This window comes from Mauremys mutica, chromosome 6 (assembly GCF_020497125.1).
Source record: "Mauremys mutica isolate MM-2020 ecotype Southern chromosome 6, ASM2049712v1, whole genome shotgun sequence".
Classification (NCBI taxonomy): domain Eukaryota; kingdom Metazoa; phylum Chordata; order Testudines; family Geoemydidae; genus Mauremys; species Mauremys mutica.
Genome location: NC_059077.1, coordinates 49918634 through 49932112, shown reverse-complemented (window position 1 = coordinate 49932112; position 13479 = coordinate 49918634). Strand labels below are relative to the sequence as shown.

At 39.5% G+C, this 13479-nt stretch overlaps 1 protein-coding gene across 6 annotated transcripts in view; it reads right to left on the bottom strand.

Moving 5' to 3' along the window:
* XRCC4 (X-ray repair cross complementing 4) overlaps positions 1 to 13479 on the bottom strand; it is a 283845-nt gene that overhangs the window by 216046 nt on the left and 54320 nt on the right. Inside the window, exon 1 of one of the 6 annotated variants that reach the window (XM_045020688.1) lies at positions 6564 to 6663. The exons of the other annotated variants lie outside the window; for them this stretch is intronic. Within the exon in view, the coding sequence (XP_044876623.1) occupies positions 6564 to 6632 (69 nt within the window). The 5' untranslated portion in view covers positions 6633 to 6663. Of the gene's footprint in view, positions 1 to 6563; positions 6664 to 13479 lie in introns of those variants that run through there. 6 annotated transcript variants of the gene reach the window in all.

Genomic DNA, 13479 nt, shown 5'->3' with positions numbered 1-13479 from the left:
ATTTTACTCATGATTAGGGCCCTACCAAATTCACGGTTCATTTTGGTCAATTTCACAATCACAGGATTAAAAAAAATTGTTAATTTCATTATTTCAGCTATTTAAATCTGAAATTTCATGGTGTTATAACTGTAGGGATCCTGTCCCAAAAAGGAGTTGGGGGGGGACGTCGCAAGGTTATTGTGTGTGCGCGGGGGTGTTGTGGTACTGCTACCCTTACTTCTGTGCTGCTGCTGGCGGCGTTGCCTTCAGAGCTGGGCAGCTGGAGAGCAGTGGCTGCTGGCCGGGAGCCCACCTCTGAAGGCAGAGCTGCCACCAGCAGCAGTGCAGAAGGATGGCATGGTATCGTATTGCCACCTTTATTTCTGAGCTGCTGCCTGCACAGCTGGGCCCTCAGTCAGCAGCTGCCACTCTCCGGCCACCCAGCTCTGAAGGCAGCAGTGCAGAAATAAGGATGGCATGGTATGGTATTGCCACTCTTACTTTTGAGCTGCTGCTGGCAGAGTGCTGCCTTCAGAGCTGGACGCCTGGCCAACAGCCACTGCTCTCTGGTCACCAGCTCTGAAGGCAGCATAGAAGTAAGGGTGGTAATATCGTGAATAACTTTGCAATCCCCAACCCCCTGCAACTCCTTTTTTGGGTCAGAACCCCCAATTTGAGAAATGCTGGTCTCCCCGGTGAGAGCCGTATAGTATAGTGTAAAAGCACACAAAAGACCAGATTTCACATTCCGTGACACATTTTTAGTGGCTGTGAATTTGGTAGGGCCCTACTAATGATTTCTAAGCCTGATTCACATTACTCACATTTTACGCTGAAGTCAGTGGAATAAACACCAATATAAAAGGGGAGCAACACAACAGTGAATGTCTTTATGCTTAGATGACAAATCCTTCAAACAGGTGTCAAGATAACACTGTTCCAACTACTTAGGTGGGTCTGGGAAAGAGTGATATGAAAACAATTCACTTCTTTAATTGCTAAGCAGGAAAACCTTTAAAAAGAATCAGACGTCTATGGGTAATTAAAAAAGGAAACATTCAGAAAATATTTTCTTACAATGCAAGATTACTCACGGATTCAGACTGGCCCATGGGATATATTTATTTCTATTTTAAATGTTAGTTTAATATTATTTTTATTTGACTTAAATATTTTCAGTTCTGAGCCATAGAATAATATTTATATTTTCAAAAGGCCAGATTATCTCATGGATTTTTCCCCAAATATAGGTTGAGAGTCTTCAGTAAAAGTCTACAAACTATTTAAGGGTTAGACCCTAAGACCTTTTGTAGACTAGAGATTTTGGTACTGTTGTAACTCGAGTCAATTGACTACCAACTAAATCAGCTAACAAGGCTGTGAATGCTAAACTAGACACTCCACAAACTTTTTTCCTGGCCATGATTCAGAGCTTGTCTACAGGAGGACACTCAGGAAAATTAAGGCAAATTAGTTAATGGTGTGGCATTAATTAATATAAATTAACCCTCCCAGCCCCCAGTGTGGATGCTTTCATTCAGGAATAAAGCAATCAAAGGCTATGTCTATATTGCCCCAAAGTTCAGACCGGAGGAGGAGGGAATATAGGAGAGCACACCAAAATGCTGCGCCGTAACTCCCCTACGTGGACGCTGTGGGCACAAATTAAAAAATTCATGGTTTGCATTAACAGTCTTCTTCAAACCAGACTACATTAACACAAACTAGGAACCTTTTTGTGCTTGCAGCATCCACATGGGGGAGTTACAGCGCAGCACTTTGGCCCACCCTGCTATTCAGACCCCATCGTCTGAACCCTTAAATTGCTGTAACTTAATCCATATCCAAGACAGATTCACAGTTTAGAAGAAATCACAATTCTATCCATATGTTGCTCCTGGGGTGGCACAGATAAGTACTACCTTATACTTGGGGCTCAGAGTCTCCTCTCAATCCAGCTATAAGTGAGTCGCAACAAACATGCATGCACAGGGCACTAAAGTGATTTTCCACAGTCTTCCAACTTGTGTAACCATTAAATAAATGCACAGAAAGAGAGTGTAAAATGCTACCATTTACTCAACTACAGTATTGCCATCCTCAAATGCTGAAAAAAAAAATCAGGCTGTTTTAAGAGGACTGTTTTAAACAAGATAAGATTTTTTTTAAGTAATATATTTAGGGCTTGTTTAAAATTTGTCTTATGTTTTTTGAGACTTTAGGACTCACATTTTCCAACTTTGCACTGCAACATTAAGTCTAGAAGTGTATCTATTTTTTAAATGAAAGCAAAGTTTCTCACATAACAAGACTCCAGGAGTTGAGGCTTAAAACAAAATAATCACATGTAGCATTTTATTCCCAATTTGATGGTAACCATACATCTAAAAAGACAAGGGCATGAGAACCAAAGCAGTTATTACTATGTGTCATGTTGCAGCGTAAAGAGTGGCTAAAGAAATCCAAATTTCAAGCACCAGTCCTTGCCACAGAGCGTGAAGGCATATGGTGCAGAGCCAGTAGATGAAAACTGGTGCATCTAATCAAATTTAAGGGACCTGATTTGTCCACTGCCTCACTTCCTGTGCCGTCATGTAAATGGAAAAATCAGGCCCCTTAAATTTGATTAGACTTTAAAACAATCCACTCCTTCAAATTTCAACTTTAAATTTACTAAAGTGTCTTTCTAGCTCCACAGAAACTCCCTTTCTGACTGCTCTGCACAGGACACAGCAGGTGCATTTTCAAGCTCCTAAAGAATGAAAAATAGCTACTCCATCCTGCATCCCACTAAAATGCACAAAAGGGGGCCTGAGCCCCACTTGGACACATTCCCCAACTATGCTGCTGGTGAAGATCCAAAGTACAGCTGATGAACTTCTATGATTCAAAGAAGAGGAGCTCCATACTGCTGACCAGGAGTGTAATATCAGGAAGTTTTGTTGATGTTGGTATTTCTAGCTTTTAAAATTTATACTTGCTGTTTGCAAGTTTTTTGCAAGCCAACAAATTTCTAAATCTTGGATAGTGAAGCTATTTTTCCCTTGTATCCCCAAACTTACTCTTTTTAAAAACTAGACAATTGAATACAGAGATTGTAGAAACTGTTTTTGAAACTATATTACAGTGCAGTGGTTAAAAAACAGTATGCGTTTATGTGATTTCAATGGGACTGCTTATTGATTTTGATCTGGTGAGTAAGGATGGCACAATCTATTTCTATATTAATAGAAAATTAAGGATGCATGGTCAACCTCTCAAGTGATAAAATATTCAAATATATATTGCATCCATGCCCTTAAGTCTGCACTTTGTGCAGATATATGGTACAACTTTTATATCCTATTACAGGAAAATATAAAGACTCATAGACTTTAAGGTGAGAAGGGACCATTATGATCATCTAGTCTGACCTCCTGCACAATGCAGGCCATAGAATCTCACCCACCCACTCCTGTAACAAACCCCTAACCTATATCTGAGTTACTGAAGTCCTCAAATCGTGGTTTAAAGACCTCAAGGTGCAGAGAATCCTCCAGCAAGTGACCCATCCTCCACACTGCAGAGGAAGGCAAAAAACATCTAGGGCCTCTGCCAATCTTCCCTAGAGGAAAATTCCTTCCCGAACCCAAATATGGTGATCAGTTAAACCCTGAGCATGTGGGCAAGACTCACCAGCCAGCACCCAGGAAAGAATTCTCTGTAGGAACTCAGATCCCATCACAGACCACTGGGCCTATTTATCTGCTAACAATCAAAGATCAATTAATTGCCAAAATTAGGCTATCCCATCATACCATCCCCTCCATAAACTTATATATTAAAAACATTAACATTGCAAAATCAAGCACTCAAAAGTTAAGAAATGCCAGATTTACGATTGCCTGCTTTCAGTTCTGGTACCCAGCACCACAGTGGTCCAGAGCAGAATTTTCAGGGAAAGTCCTGCTTAGCCCCAGAATGGCATATGCTCAGTCACTCTCTGGAGATGGTATATGCACAATCTGGCCTAGTCTAAATGTAGGAGCTGTGACTAGTTGGTGTATGCTCAGTGCAGATGGAATCTTCAAAGAATTAAATTGCAAGACTACCAAAGCTACCAAACATGTATGAATCGAGATTTTCACAAAGGTTTATAACTTGGCCAAATTTGGGAAATTTCTTTCATGGGAATAAGAAAATAATATCATTGTTACCCCCTGCAAAATTTCAAGCCTCCGCTCCAAAGCATGGAGTCACTAAAACTTCTAAAGAATAGTCCTACAACCAATTTGTTAATACTGGCAAAACAACGTATTTTACCCGAATCTCATTCTCAGAAATGAATGAAACATTTGTACAGAAACATTAAAATATAAATAAATAAAACTAGTCTGAAGGAGACACCCAGCGTGGAAAATTTTAGCCTGAATGGTTAAAGTTTGGGAAAGTAATAATCAACTGAAAACTAGGTCTTATAATGGGAATCATTGGGCAACCTTCACTACAGACATAGCTACCTGTGCCACCTATAATGATCACATAATACTTACTAACTTCCACAATATTGTATAAAAATAATTTCTACAATCTTTGGGCCTGCTCCCACTGAAGTCACAGAATTTTGCCTCTGACATCATTGGAAGTAGAATTAAACCTACTAAAAAATGTTACACGTGTGTTTGTATCATATGCTACTGTATATATGTCAAGCAGAGTAAAAATTTTCTAGTATATATAGGCCACTGAATATGTCAGGGACAGTTAAATTTTCCGGTGTATACAGGCCACCTAAAGCTGCCAATCAACAAAGACTTATGCACCTGCTTTACTTTACGCATGAATGATCCCATGAAGTCAATACAAAATTGGCACATTAATAAGTTTTTGCAGGATAGGGGACTTAGTGATTGTAAGCTATTTGAGGCAGAGACTGTTTTTTCATTGTGTGTGGGGTGTGTGAGTGGCACTAATTCCCAGATGGGGCTTCTAAGTACTACTCCAATGCAAATAATAAACTAAACAATTGACAGTTAACTACAAAGCTAGCAGTTTCATTCCCTGGATAGCAACTAATGAAGACTGCTCAAAGTCTGTATTTGTCACCTTGTTTTCTCATCTGTTTCAATAAACATTTTACAAATAATTAAAGACAATCCTAATTTAATTTTGAAACATATTGTACAGCTTTACTGTTCTTATTGACTAGTCTATAACCTTACTAAACATTTATTTTGAACCCCTGACTTTTTTTAAAAAGTTATAAATTATCAACACATTCTCTCTAGCAGGCCTTGAGCTACAGACTGAACATTAAAGAAGTATGGTATATTTTTCTCTGTTTTTCTAGCTCTGGGTTATTTCATTAGTTTTTCAGTACTTAGACATCTTCAACTACTGTTTCTTGATATGGTGTAGGTACAAGTTTTGACATTTTTCTGAAAATTTCATTTAGAGTCGATGAGTTATTTAGAGTTTCTAACTATCAGAGGAGTGAAGTTCTGCAACAGCCTTCCAAGGGGAGCAGTGGGGGCAAAAAAACTAACTGGCTTCAAGACTGAGCTTGATAAATTTATGGAAGGAGGGGATGGTATGATTGGACTGCCTACAATGGCATGTGACCCACAGGGTTGGCTCCAGGTTTTTTGCCGCCCCAAGCAAAAAAAAAAAAAAAAGCCAGAGTGCTGCCGCAAAAAAAGAAAAAAAAAGAGGGCCGGGGTGCCACCCCAAAGGGCCAGAATGCTGCCCCTTGAAAAGTGCTGCCCCAAACACATGCTTGGGATGCTGGTGCTAGAGCCGGCCCTGGTGATCCAGCTGTGACTGACAGTAGCAAAAATTCCCAATGGCTGGAGACAAGACACTAGAAGGGGAGTGCTCTGAGTTACTACAGATAATTCTTTCCTTGGTATCTGCCTGGTGGGTCTTGCCCAGGGTCCAACTGATCACCATATTTGGGGTCTGGAAGGAATTTTCCCCCAGCTCAGATTGGCAGCATACGGCACTTGCAGGTTTAAACTAGTGTACATGGTGAATTGGAAACTTGAAGTCTTTTAACCATGATTTGAGGACTTTAATAATTCAGCAAGAGGTTAGGAGTTTATTTCAGGAGTGGATGGGTGAGATTCTGATCTTAAAGTCTATGAGAACTGCAATTCCTTGTCTGCTCCTCCCCCACTGCACCCCCACTTTTCAGATTAAAACTCATCTTTCAACATCAGATCTTTAAACTGATTTCAGTCTCTGTCCACTGCCCCTAATGTTTAGGGAGCATATCCTTCATTGTGATTAGGCTTATATCAACAATATTACTTTATACTTCCTTCTATTGACCACAAAAACCTCATTTCAGCCGCTTCTACCTGTGGCCTTACCCAAAGTTCATGACCATAGGTGAGGATGGGGACGTAGAGTGACCTGTACACAGAGAGCTTCGTCCAAGAACTTAGCTCCCGCTTTACCACCATGGATCAGTACAGTGCCCACATCACTGCCACCACCTCACCAATTCGCCAGTTGATCTCATGTTCCCGCTAGCCAACACTCAGGAACAAGACCCCTAGATACTTGAACTTTTCCACTAGAGGTAGCTGCTCCCTCATCACCTGCAGACAGAAGTCCACTTTCTTCCATGAGAGGACCAGGACTTCTGATTTGGATGTGCTGATTCTCATCCCAGATGCTTCATGCTCAACACTGAAACATTCAAACATGCGTCGGAGATCGCAGTCTGAAGAAGCAAGAAGAACATCATCTGCAAACAAACAGCAGAGATGCCACCTCTGAGTCCACGTACCAGATGCACTCCGCAGCTCAGCTGCGCCTTGGTATCCTGTCTATGAAAATCATGAACAGAAGTGGGGATAAGATTTTGAATGAACTCAACTTAATGCCAAGAATACAAACACAACTCTCACTCTGAGAATAGAGGAACCGGATGGCATGCAAAAGCAGCACTGGCACCTCATACCCCACAGCACTTCCCACAAGACATCTCAGGGAACATGGTCATATGCCTCCTCTAGATCTACAAACTCCCACGACCCCATGAGTATCTGTGAGAGAGCATGGCTGGGATGGAATCCTGCATTGTTTCTCCTAAATCGAAGGTTCAACTAATGGGTGTAACCTCCTCTCCAGCATCTTTGCCAGGGAGGCTGAGGAGCATGATCCCCTTATAATTGGAACACTACCTCTGGTCTCCTTTCTGAAAGACTGGGACCACCACCCTGGTTTGCCAGTCCAGAGGTACTGCACCTGCCTTCCACACAACATTGAAGAGGTACATTAACCATGACACCCCAACATAGTCCAATGCCTTGTCCATCCCTGCTGCCTTACCACTATGAAAGTACTTTACCGCTATATCGACCCCAGCATCAGAAATAGATCCAATCTCACTGTAGGTTTCCGGTGCTGCCTCCTGAAACAGAGTTGGAGTTGAAGAATTGCTCAAAATGCTCCTTCCATCTCTCAACGATCTCCTCAGTTGAGGTAAGCGTTTCACCACCCTTACTGAGTACAGCCTGGGCAATGTAATGCTGACCCCTCCTAAGGTAGTGAATGGTTTACCAGAACACTTTTGAGGCCATATGGTAGTTATTCTCCATGGTCCCTCCAAATTCCTCTGAAGCCTGAGCTTTTGCTTCAGCGACTGCTACAGCCAAGGCCTCTTAGCCAGCTGGTACCTCTCAGCTGTCTCAGGAGTCCAGTTAGTGAATATTTCTTGGAAGGCCTCCTTCTTCAACTTCACAGCTTTTCTCACCACTGGAGTCTACCAGCGGGTCCTAGGGTTGCCACCATGACAGATACCAACCACCTTCAGGCCATAGCTTCTCATGGCTGTTTCAACAATTGAGGCCCTGAACATGGTCCATTCACACTCAGTGTCCAAGACCTCACCCAGAATGCAGGAGAAGTTCTTCTAGAGATGGGAATTGAAGTATTTCTGCACAAGGTTTCCAGGTGACTCACACTGATTATTTGGGCCTCCCGTATCTATCTGGCCTGCGTCCTGTACGTTGGATCCAACTCAGCACTAAGTGGTGATCAGTTGCCAGCTCGGCAACTCTCAACTCGAATGGCCAGAACATACGGCCTTAGGTCTGACAACAACTATGAAGTCAATCATCAATCTTCAGTTCAAGGTGCTCTGGGACCAAGTACATTTATGAGTAACCTTGTGTTCGAACATGGTATTCATTATGGACAATCCATGACTAGCATAGAAGTTCAATAATAATTCACCTCTACAGTCCAGACCAGGGAGGCCATTCCTCTCAATCATTCCCCTCCAGGTATCTCCATCATTCCCCATGTGAGCACTGGAGTTCCCCAATAGAACTACAGAGTCAGTAAGTGGCACTTTATTGAGCACTGATCCCACTGTCTCTAGAAAGGCCAAGTATTCTGAACTGCTATAAGGTGCCTAGGCACAAACAACAGTCGGGGTTTACCTCTCTGAGACCCAAAGTCTCATTGAGGCAACACTCTCATCTACTGGAAAAAACTCCAACTGCTCAGCTCCGAACCAGACGCTTGTTAGTATCCCCACACCTGTCCAGGGCCTCTCATGCAGGGCCACTCAAGAAGTTTGTTTCCAGAGCCAATGCTATGTGTGGAGGTGAAGCCAACTATATCTTCTTCCACCAACTCTGGCTCCTTCCCCACCAGCAAAGTAATGTTCCATGTCCCCAGAGCCAGTTTCCACTGTGGAGGGCCAGTTCGTTGTGCGGCCATTATGGCACCTCACCCAGTCCTCACCCTTCGCCTCATTCACATGATTTATTTATACAAAACAATCCTAACTCTCTCACTTCTATTATTTTAAAAGTAAGGGTTCTACGACAACATTAACTTGGCCATGTTGCACATATTTCTATCCCTGTTTATCTTTTTAAACACGCCATCTATTTATCTAATTATAAACAAAAATATATTAAATAGCATTTCTATAGAGAAAAAGAAATATAAATATGTACAACATGGCAAGTTAATGTTCTGGTAGGAGCATTATTTTACATTATCTCATTTATTGTTATTTAAGCACCTTAGAAGCTTGATATTCCAAAAATGCACAGAACTGAATAACGCTGTTATCACTAAACATCTGTCTGTTAAGTGTGCAAGACCTTTAAAATGAAATCTAAAGGATTTTTTTCCCCATTTTTTAAGCAAAGGTATATCAGAGTTATTCAAAATATAAAAATATTTGTACTAAGTTACACAAAACATGCACAACAATAATTGGGTATGCAAGTCAAGTATTTTATAATTGCTTTTAAAATTACATGCCATGGGGATAGGCAAGTTTTCTTTTAAATGTCAAACCCTACAACATCTCAGGAAATCTTCAGGTATACAAGTATAGTATAACTGCCACAAATTGCATTAACCTAAAAAAAAAATCATTCATAAAACTTGTATAGAGCTAAAACATGTCAACTGAGAATTTAAAACTAGTACAGACTTTACTTTAGTGAAAGCAAAAGTTAACAGCACATTATTTTGAGCTTTAGGGGGTTCCTGCATCTATTGAGACATAAATACCTCCCCTAGAGCTGTGAAATTCTTGCAGAAGAGAAATGTAGATAAGGTACTTGCTGTTCTGCAAGTTTAGACTGTTATGCTTCCTTATGAAGAATATGGGAATAAATTTTTGTAGCAGAGTTAAAAAAAAAAACCCCACAGACACACCACACAACCCACTGAGTAATCTCTTTTGCAGAACATCTACTGTCTCCAATATTTTTCTAGGGAAACCAAGACTTTCAATAGACAATGATTTAAAGTTTTGCCTCTTCAAAGGAAAGTGATTCTAACTCAGCAGTACAAGTAAAAGTAAACCTTGATTTCTATACAAAGAAAGGCACAGCACATATTCCAAAATGGGAAAATCTGAAATGCAATAATAAATAAAATAAATAATAATAATTTCACAGACAATACAATTAATATTACCAGTGAGGAAAGGACCACAGGCAAGAGATAATGCTGATTTGAGAGTTTTATATATTTTACTGTTCTTAATGTATATTTAAAAGTGCTATGCTTTTCTAATAATTAGACCCATTTGACATCGATGGAAAGAATTATCCAGAAATTATAATCACTAAAAATATTGTACAGTTTGAGCACATCAGGTGTAATCAGTGTTGAGAATTTTTTTTTCCTCACTCTAGCACAGCAGCCATGACAAGTAGGGAGAGGGTGGAGGAGAATGTATTAATACCAACCTTTTTTTCCCTTTTTCTGTGCAGCCTCACCTTTTTCAAAAACTTATTTTATCAGTATTTAAAATCTCCTTCATGAAAGCAAAAACATAAATTACATGACAACAGTTAAAAAAAGAAAATGTCACCCTCTGTGAAATAAGAAATTTTTGCGTGCTTTCAAATACAGCAAAAAGGACTCTTAAAACTTAAAAATCAAACCAAAATAAAGCTTTTATAATTCAGGTCTGGAAAGATGACTTACCTTTATATTCACATCATGCAGGAATACTTTAAACTTCATAAAGTATGCGTTGGGGAACAGAGGGGGGAGGGAAGAACCCTGTACTGCACAGAAGTCTTTCAGCAGGCAAGCAATGTCTAACAGTACAGTAGTAAAATATTCCTGGACCAGATGTCTTAGAAAAAATCATTCAGATATGTTCTCTTATCCTCAGAAGGATGTAGTTAAGAGTAACATACAGTAAATTACCTTTACACTGACTTACCAGTTCATCATCTTGTCTTTGTGCAATATTTCTTCTTTTCCCTTTCCATTTTTAATTGAGTAATTAGTTAAATTGCCTGGGAAACTATCTGAACTCTGAATGACCTTTGTTACCCAAACAATGCATCTTCAACCTTTAGAGCTAAGCACCTATTCAAACCTTGGATCAGGACTTCAACATTTGGGAAATTTTTAGAACCATTCCAATTCTGCTTAATTCACTCAACACATTATGATAAGTTAAATTTAATGCACATATATCAAGGTACTTTAACCATAATGAAATTACAATGATCTCAGATTCCCTGAACTATATTTTAGAACCCACTGTAGAAATGTTGCCATGGAAAACTAGAGAAACAAATAATAGCATTTCTTTCATCAGCCCAATTAGTAATGGAGTTTTGTACCTAGTGCTGGAACTTCTTAGGTTAACGTCTTGCCTATTTACTAATTTTCCTAATAAGCAAGGAACAAATCTAATACCTGCCACATTAATGTGAAAAAGTTTGCTAGCCCTCCAATGTTGTTTATCAAAGGCTATTTAATCAATTTAATTGCCAGCTTCAAAAAGAGAATCTTGCAGGAATTCCATTATTTATCATATGTGGAGTTACTAGCTAAAGTACTTGGAAAGATTTACTTGCAAGTGGTCACCTACTTAGATCAAGCACTAAATCACTGACTCTGTGATGATGTTTGTTTAGGTGGCAGCAGTTTAGCTGGCCAAGTCTCAATGGCTCCTTACTGAGCTGTGTGTGTGTGGCCCATTTTGCATTGCAGCTGGCTTGACACACAAGTCCCACTGTATACCAAACCTATTGTTATTTTAATGTGACTCTTAACAGTCTCCTTTGCCCTTACCACCCTAAAAACAGCTCCTAAGAACAGTGTGTTCAATACCCTGTGGCAAAGCCACCTGTCATAAAGAAAATAAATTGTATAATTTAAATTAACTGGCACAATTATCAGGCTGAGATGCAGCTAAGACAAAGATTTCCAATATTTTGAGACAAATATCTTCTTTGATCACTGTTTCAAAAGACTAACAACAAAGAACACAGTAATAGTTCTGTACAACAGACCTTTTACGGTTTTTCCTTGTGTCTAAATAAATTATATTCCTTATTTAGAAAACTGCTTTCAATCATATGCTACTATGAAATTATAACATGACTGTGTCTATAATAGAAGTATTTCCTAAGACTTTGATATGAAATATTTGGGACAACTAGAAGCTTTCCCCCCCTGCATATAAAAAATTAAGATACAAGTGGCACAGCCCCTAGGAAAACCTACTACCTTACAATGAAGAAGCAGGGTCAAACCAAACCCACCCCCTCAATCCCTCCATGTTGCCTGCAGTAGTGTCACACTGGGTTTACTGTCTACATATCTAGGAGCAGAATGCCTTCCTGCACTCTCTCTGGGTTGAGTTGGCTCCCTCACAGTCTTCAAGGGAGAGCTGTACCTAAATAGTGTTGAACTACAAATCACAAATAGTGATTTGATATAAAAAGATAAAATACAGGTTGAAAAGTGTAACATTTCTAATGATCGTCTGACAAATCAATTGTTTTAAAAATTAATCTCTGTCCAGATTTATTTAAATTTATTTGAATTTATTTAAAGTTTACTCCCATACACAAATCAAGGACCAGTGGGATTATTCTTCCCTATCAGTTAGAAAATGCAAACCAAGCTGATCTAAAACAGCTTGTTTTTTTACTTCCCCTTGGCCAGAGGATGTTTACAATTCTGACTGATTTTTTTTTTTAAGTAGACGTGGAGACTCATCTGTCAGATTTACCACTGTCAAACATTCCATCTAGACACCAAAAGGCAACATAAGCCCTGAACAAACAACCTAGGGCATCTAAAAGGAAAGGGCAATCCTATTTTCATGCGGTGACTTGCAAAACCTATATTAACCTTTCTACCACTTTCCAGATTTCTATGTGGGGCTTTAGGGTGTGGATATTACTTCCCTAGAAAAGTTTAGGATAATCAATGCATTGCTATCTAGAGGACTTTTATGTCAAAGATGTTCTATATAGGCAACCAGAGAATCAGACTTTTGAGATGGAAAACACCTATTAGGTCAGCTAGTGTACCCCACTACCAATGCAGAATTGTTCACTCCAGTGTATTTTCAATTGCTTTGTCCGGTCCAGTTTAAATGACTCAGGCAATGGGGTTACCACCATTTCCCTCAGCAAAACACACACTTCCACAATCAAATAGTTTTCACCATTAGAAAATGTTTACTAATAATGAGCTTCTATTTTCCTTTTCTTAAGTTCATCCCATTATTTCTGAATGTACTTCTCTGGACCATTCTACACCAATCATTATTTGGCATAGGATACATTTTAGTTAATTATATTAACCAGGGTTTCCTTAGCAAGATTTTAAAAGGTAAATATTGCCATTAAAATACTTCAGAACACACTCTTAGGAATCTCGGTTTTGCTTGTGGCTATAGAATCCACATGCTTTCAAGTTTGTTTTTTTTATTAAATCACTAGTCTTAACCACCACTCCAATAGTAGATGAGAATGCATTCTTTCTGCTCCAGTTCCATTATGCTACTCTCATAGAAGGCAATAACAACACTCCCACTGATGTCACTGGGCATAGCATTGGGCACCAAATGTACAAACTTTCAAACAGAACACCACAGAAACTCTTGAAAACGAGTAATAGCATTTTCAAACTCTTTTTAACCTATGAATATTCACTAACAGAAACCACCCCCTAACAACTAGAAACCAAATGGTGTTGATACTGAAGCTAACATTT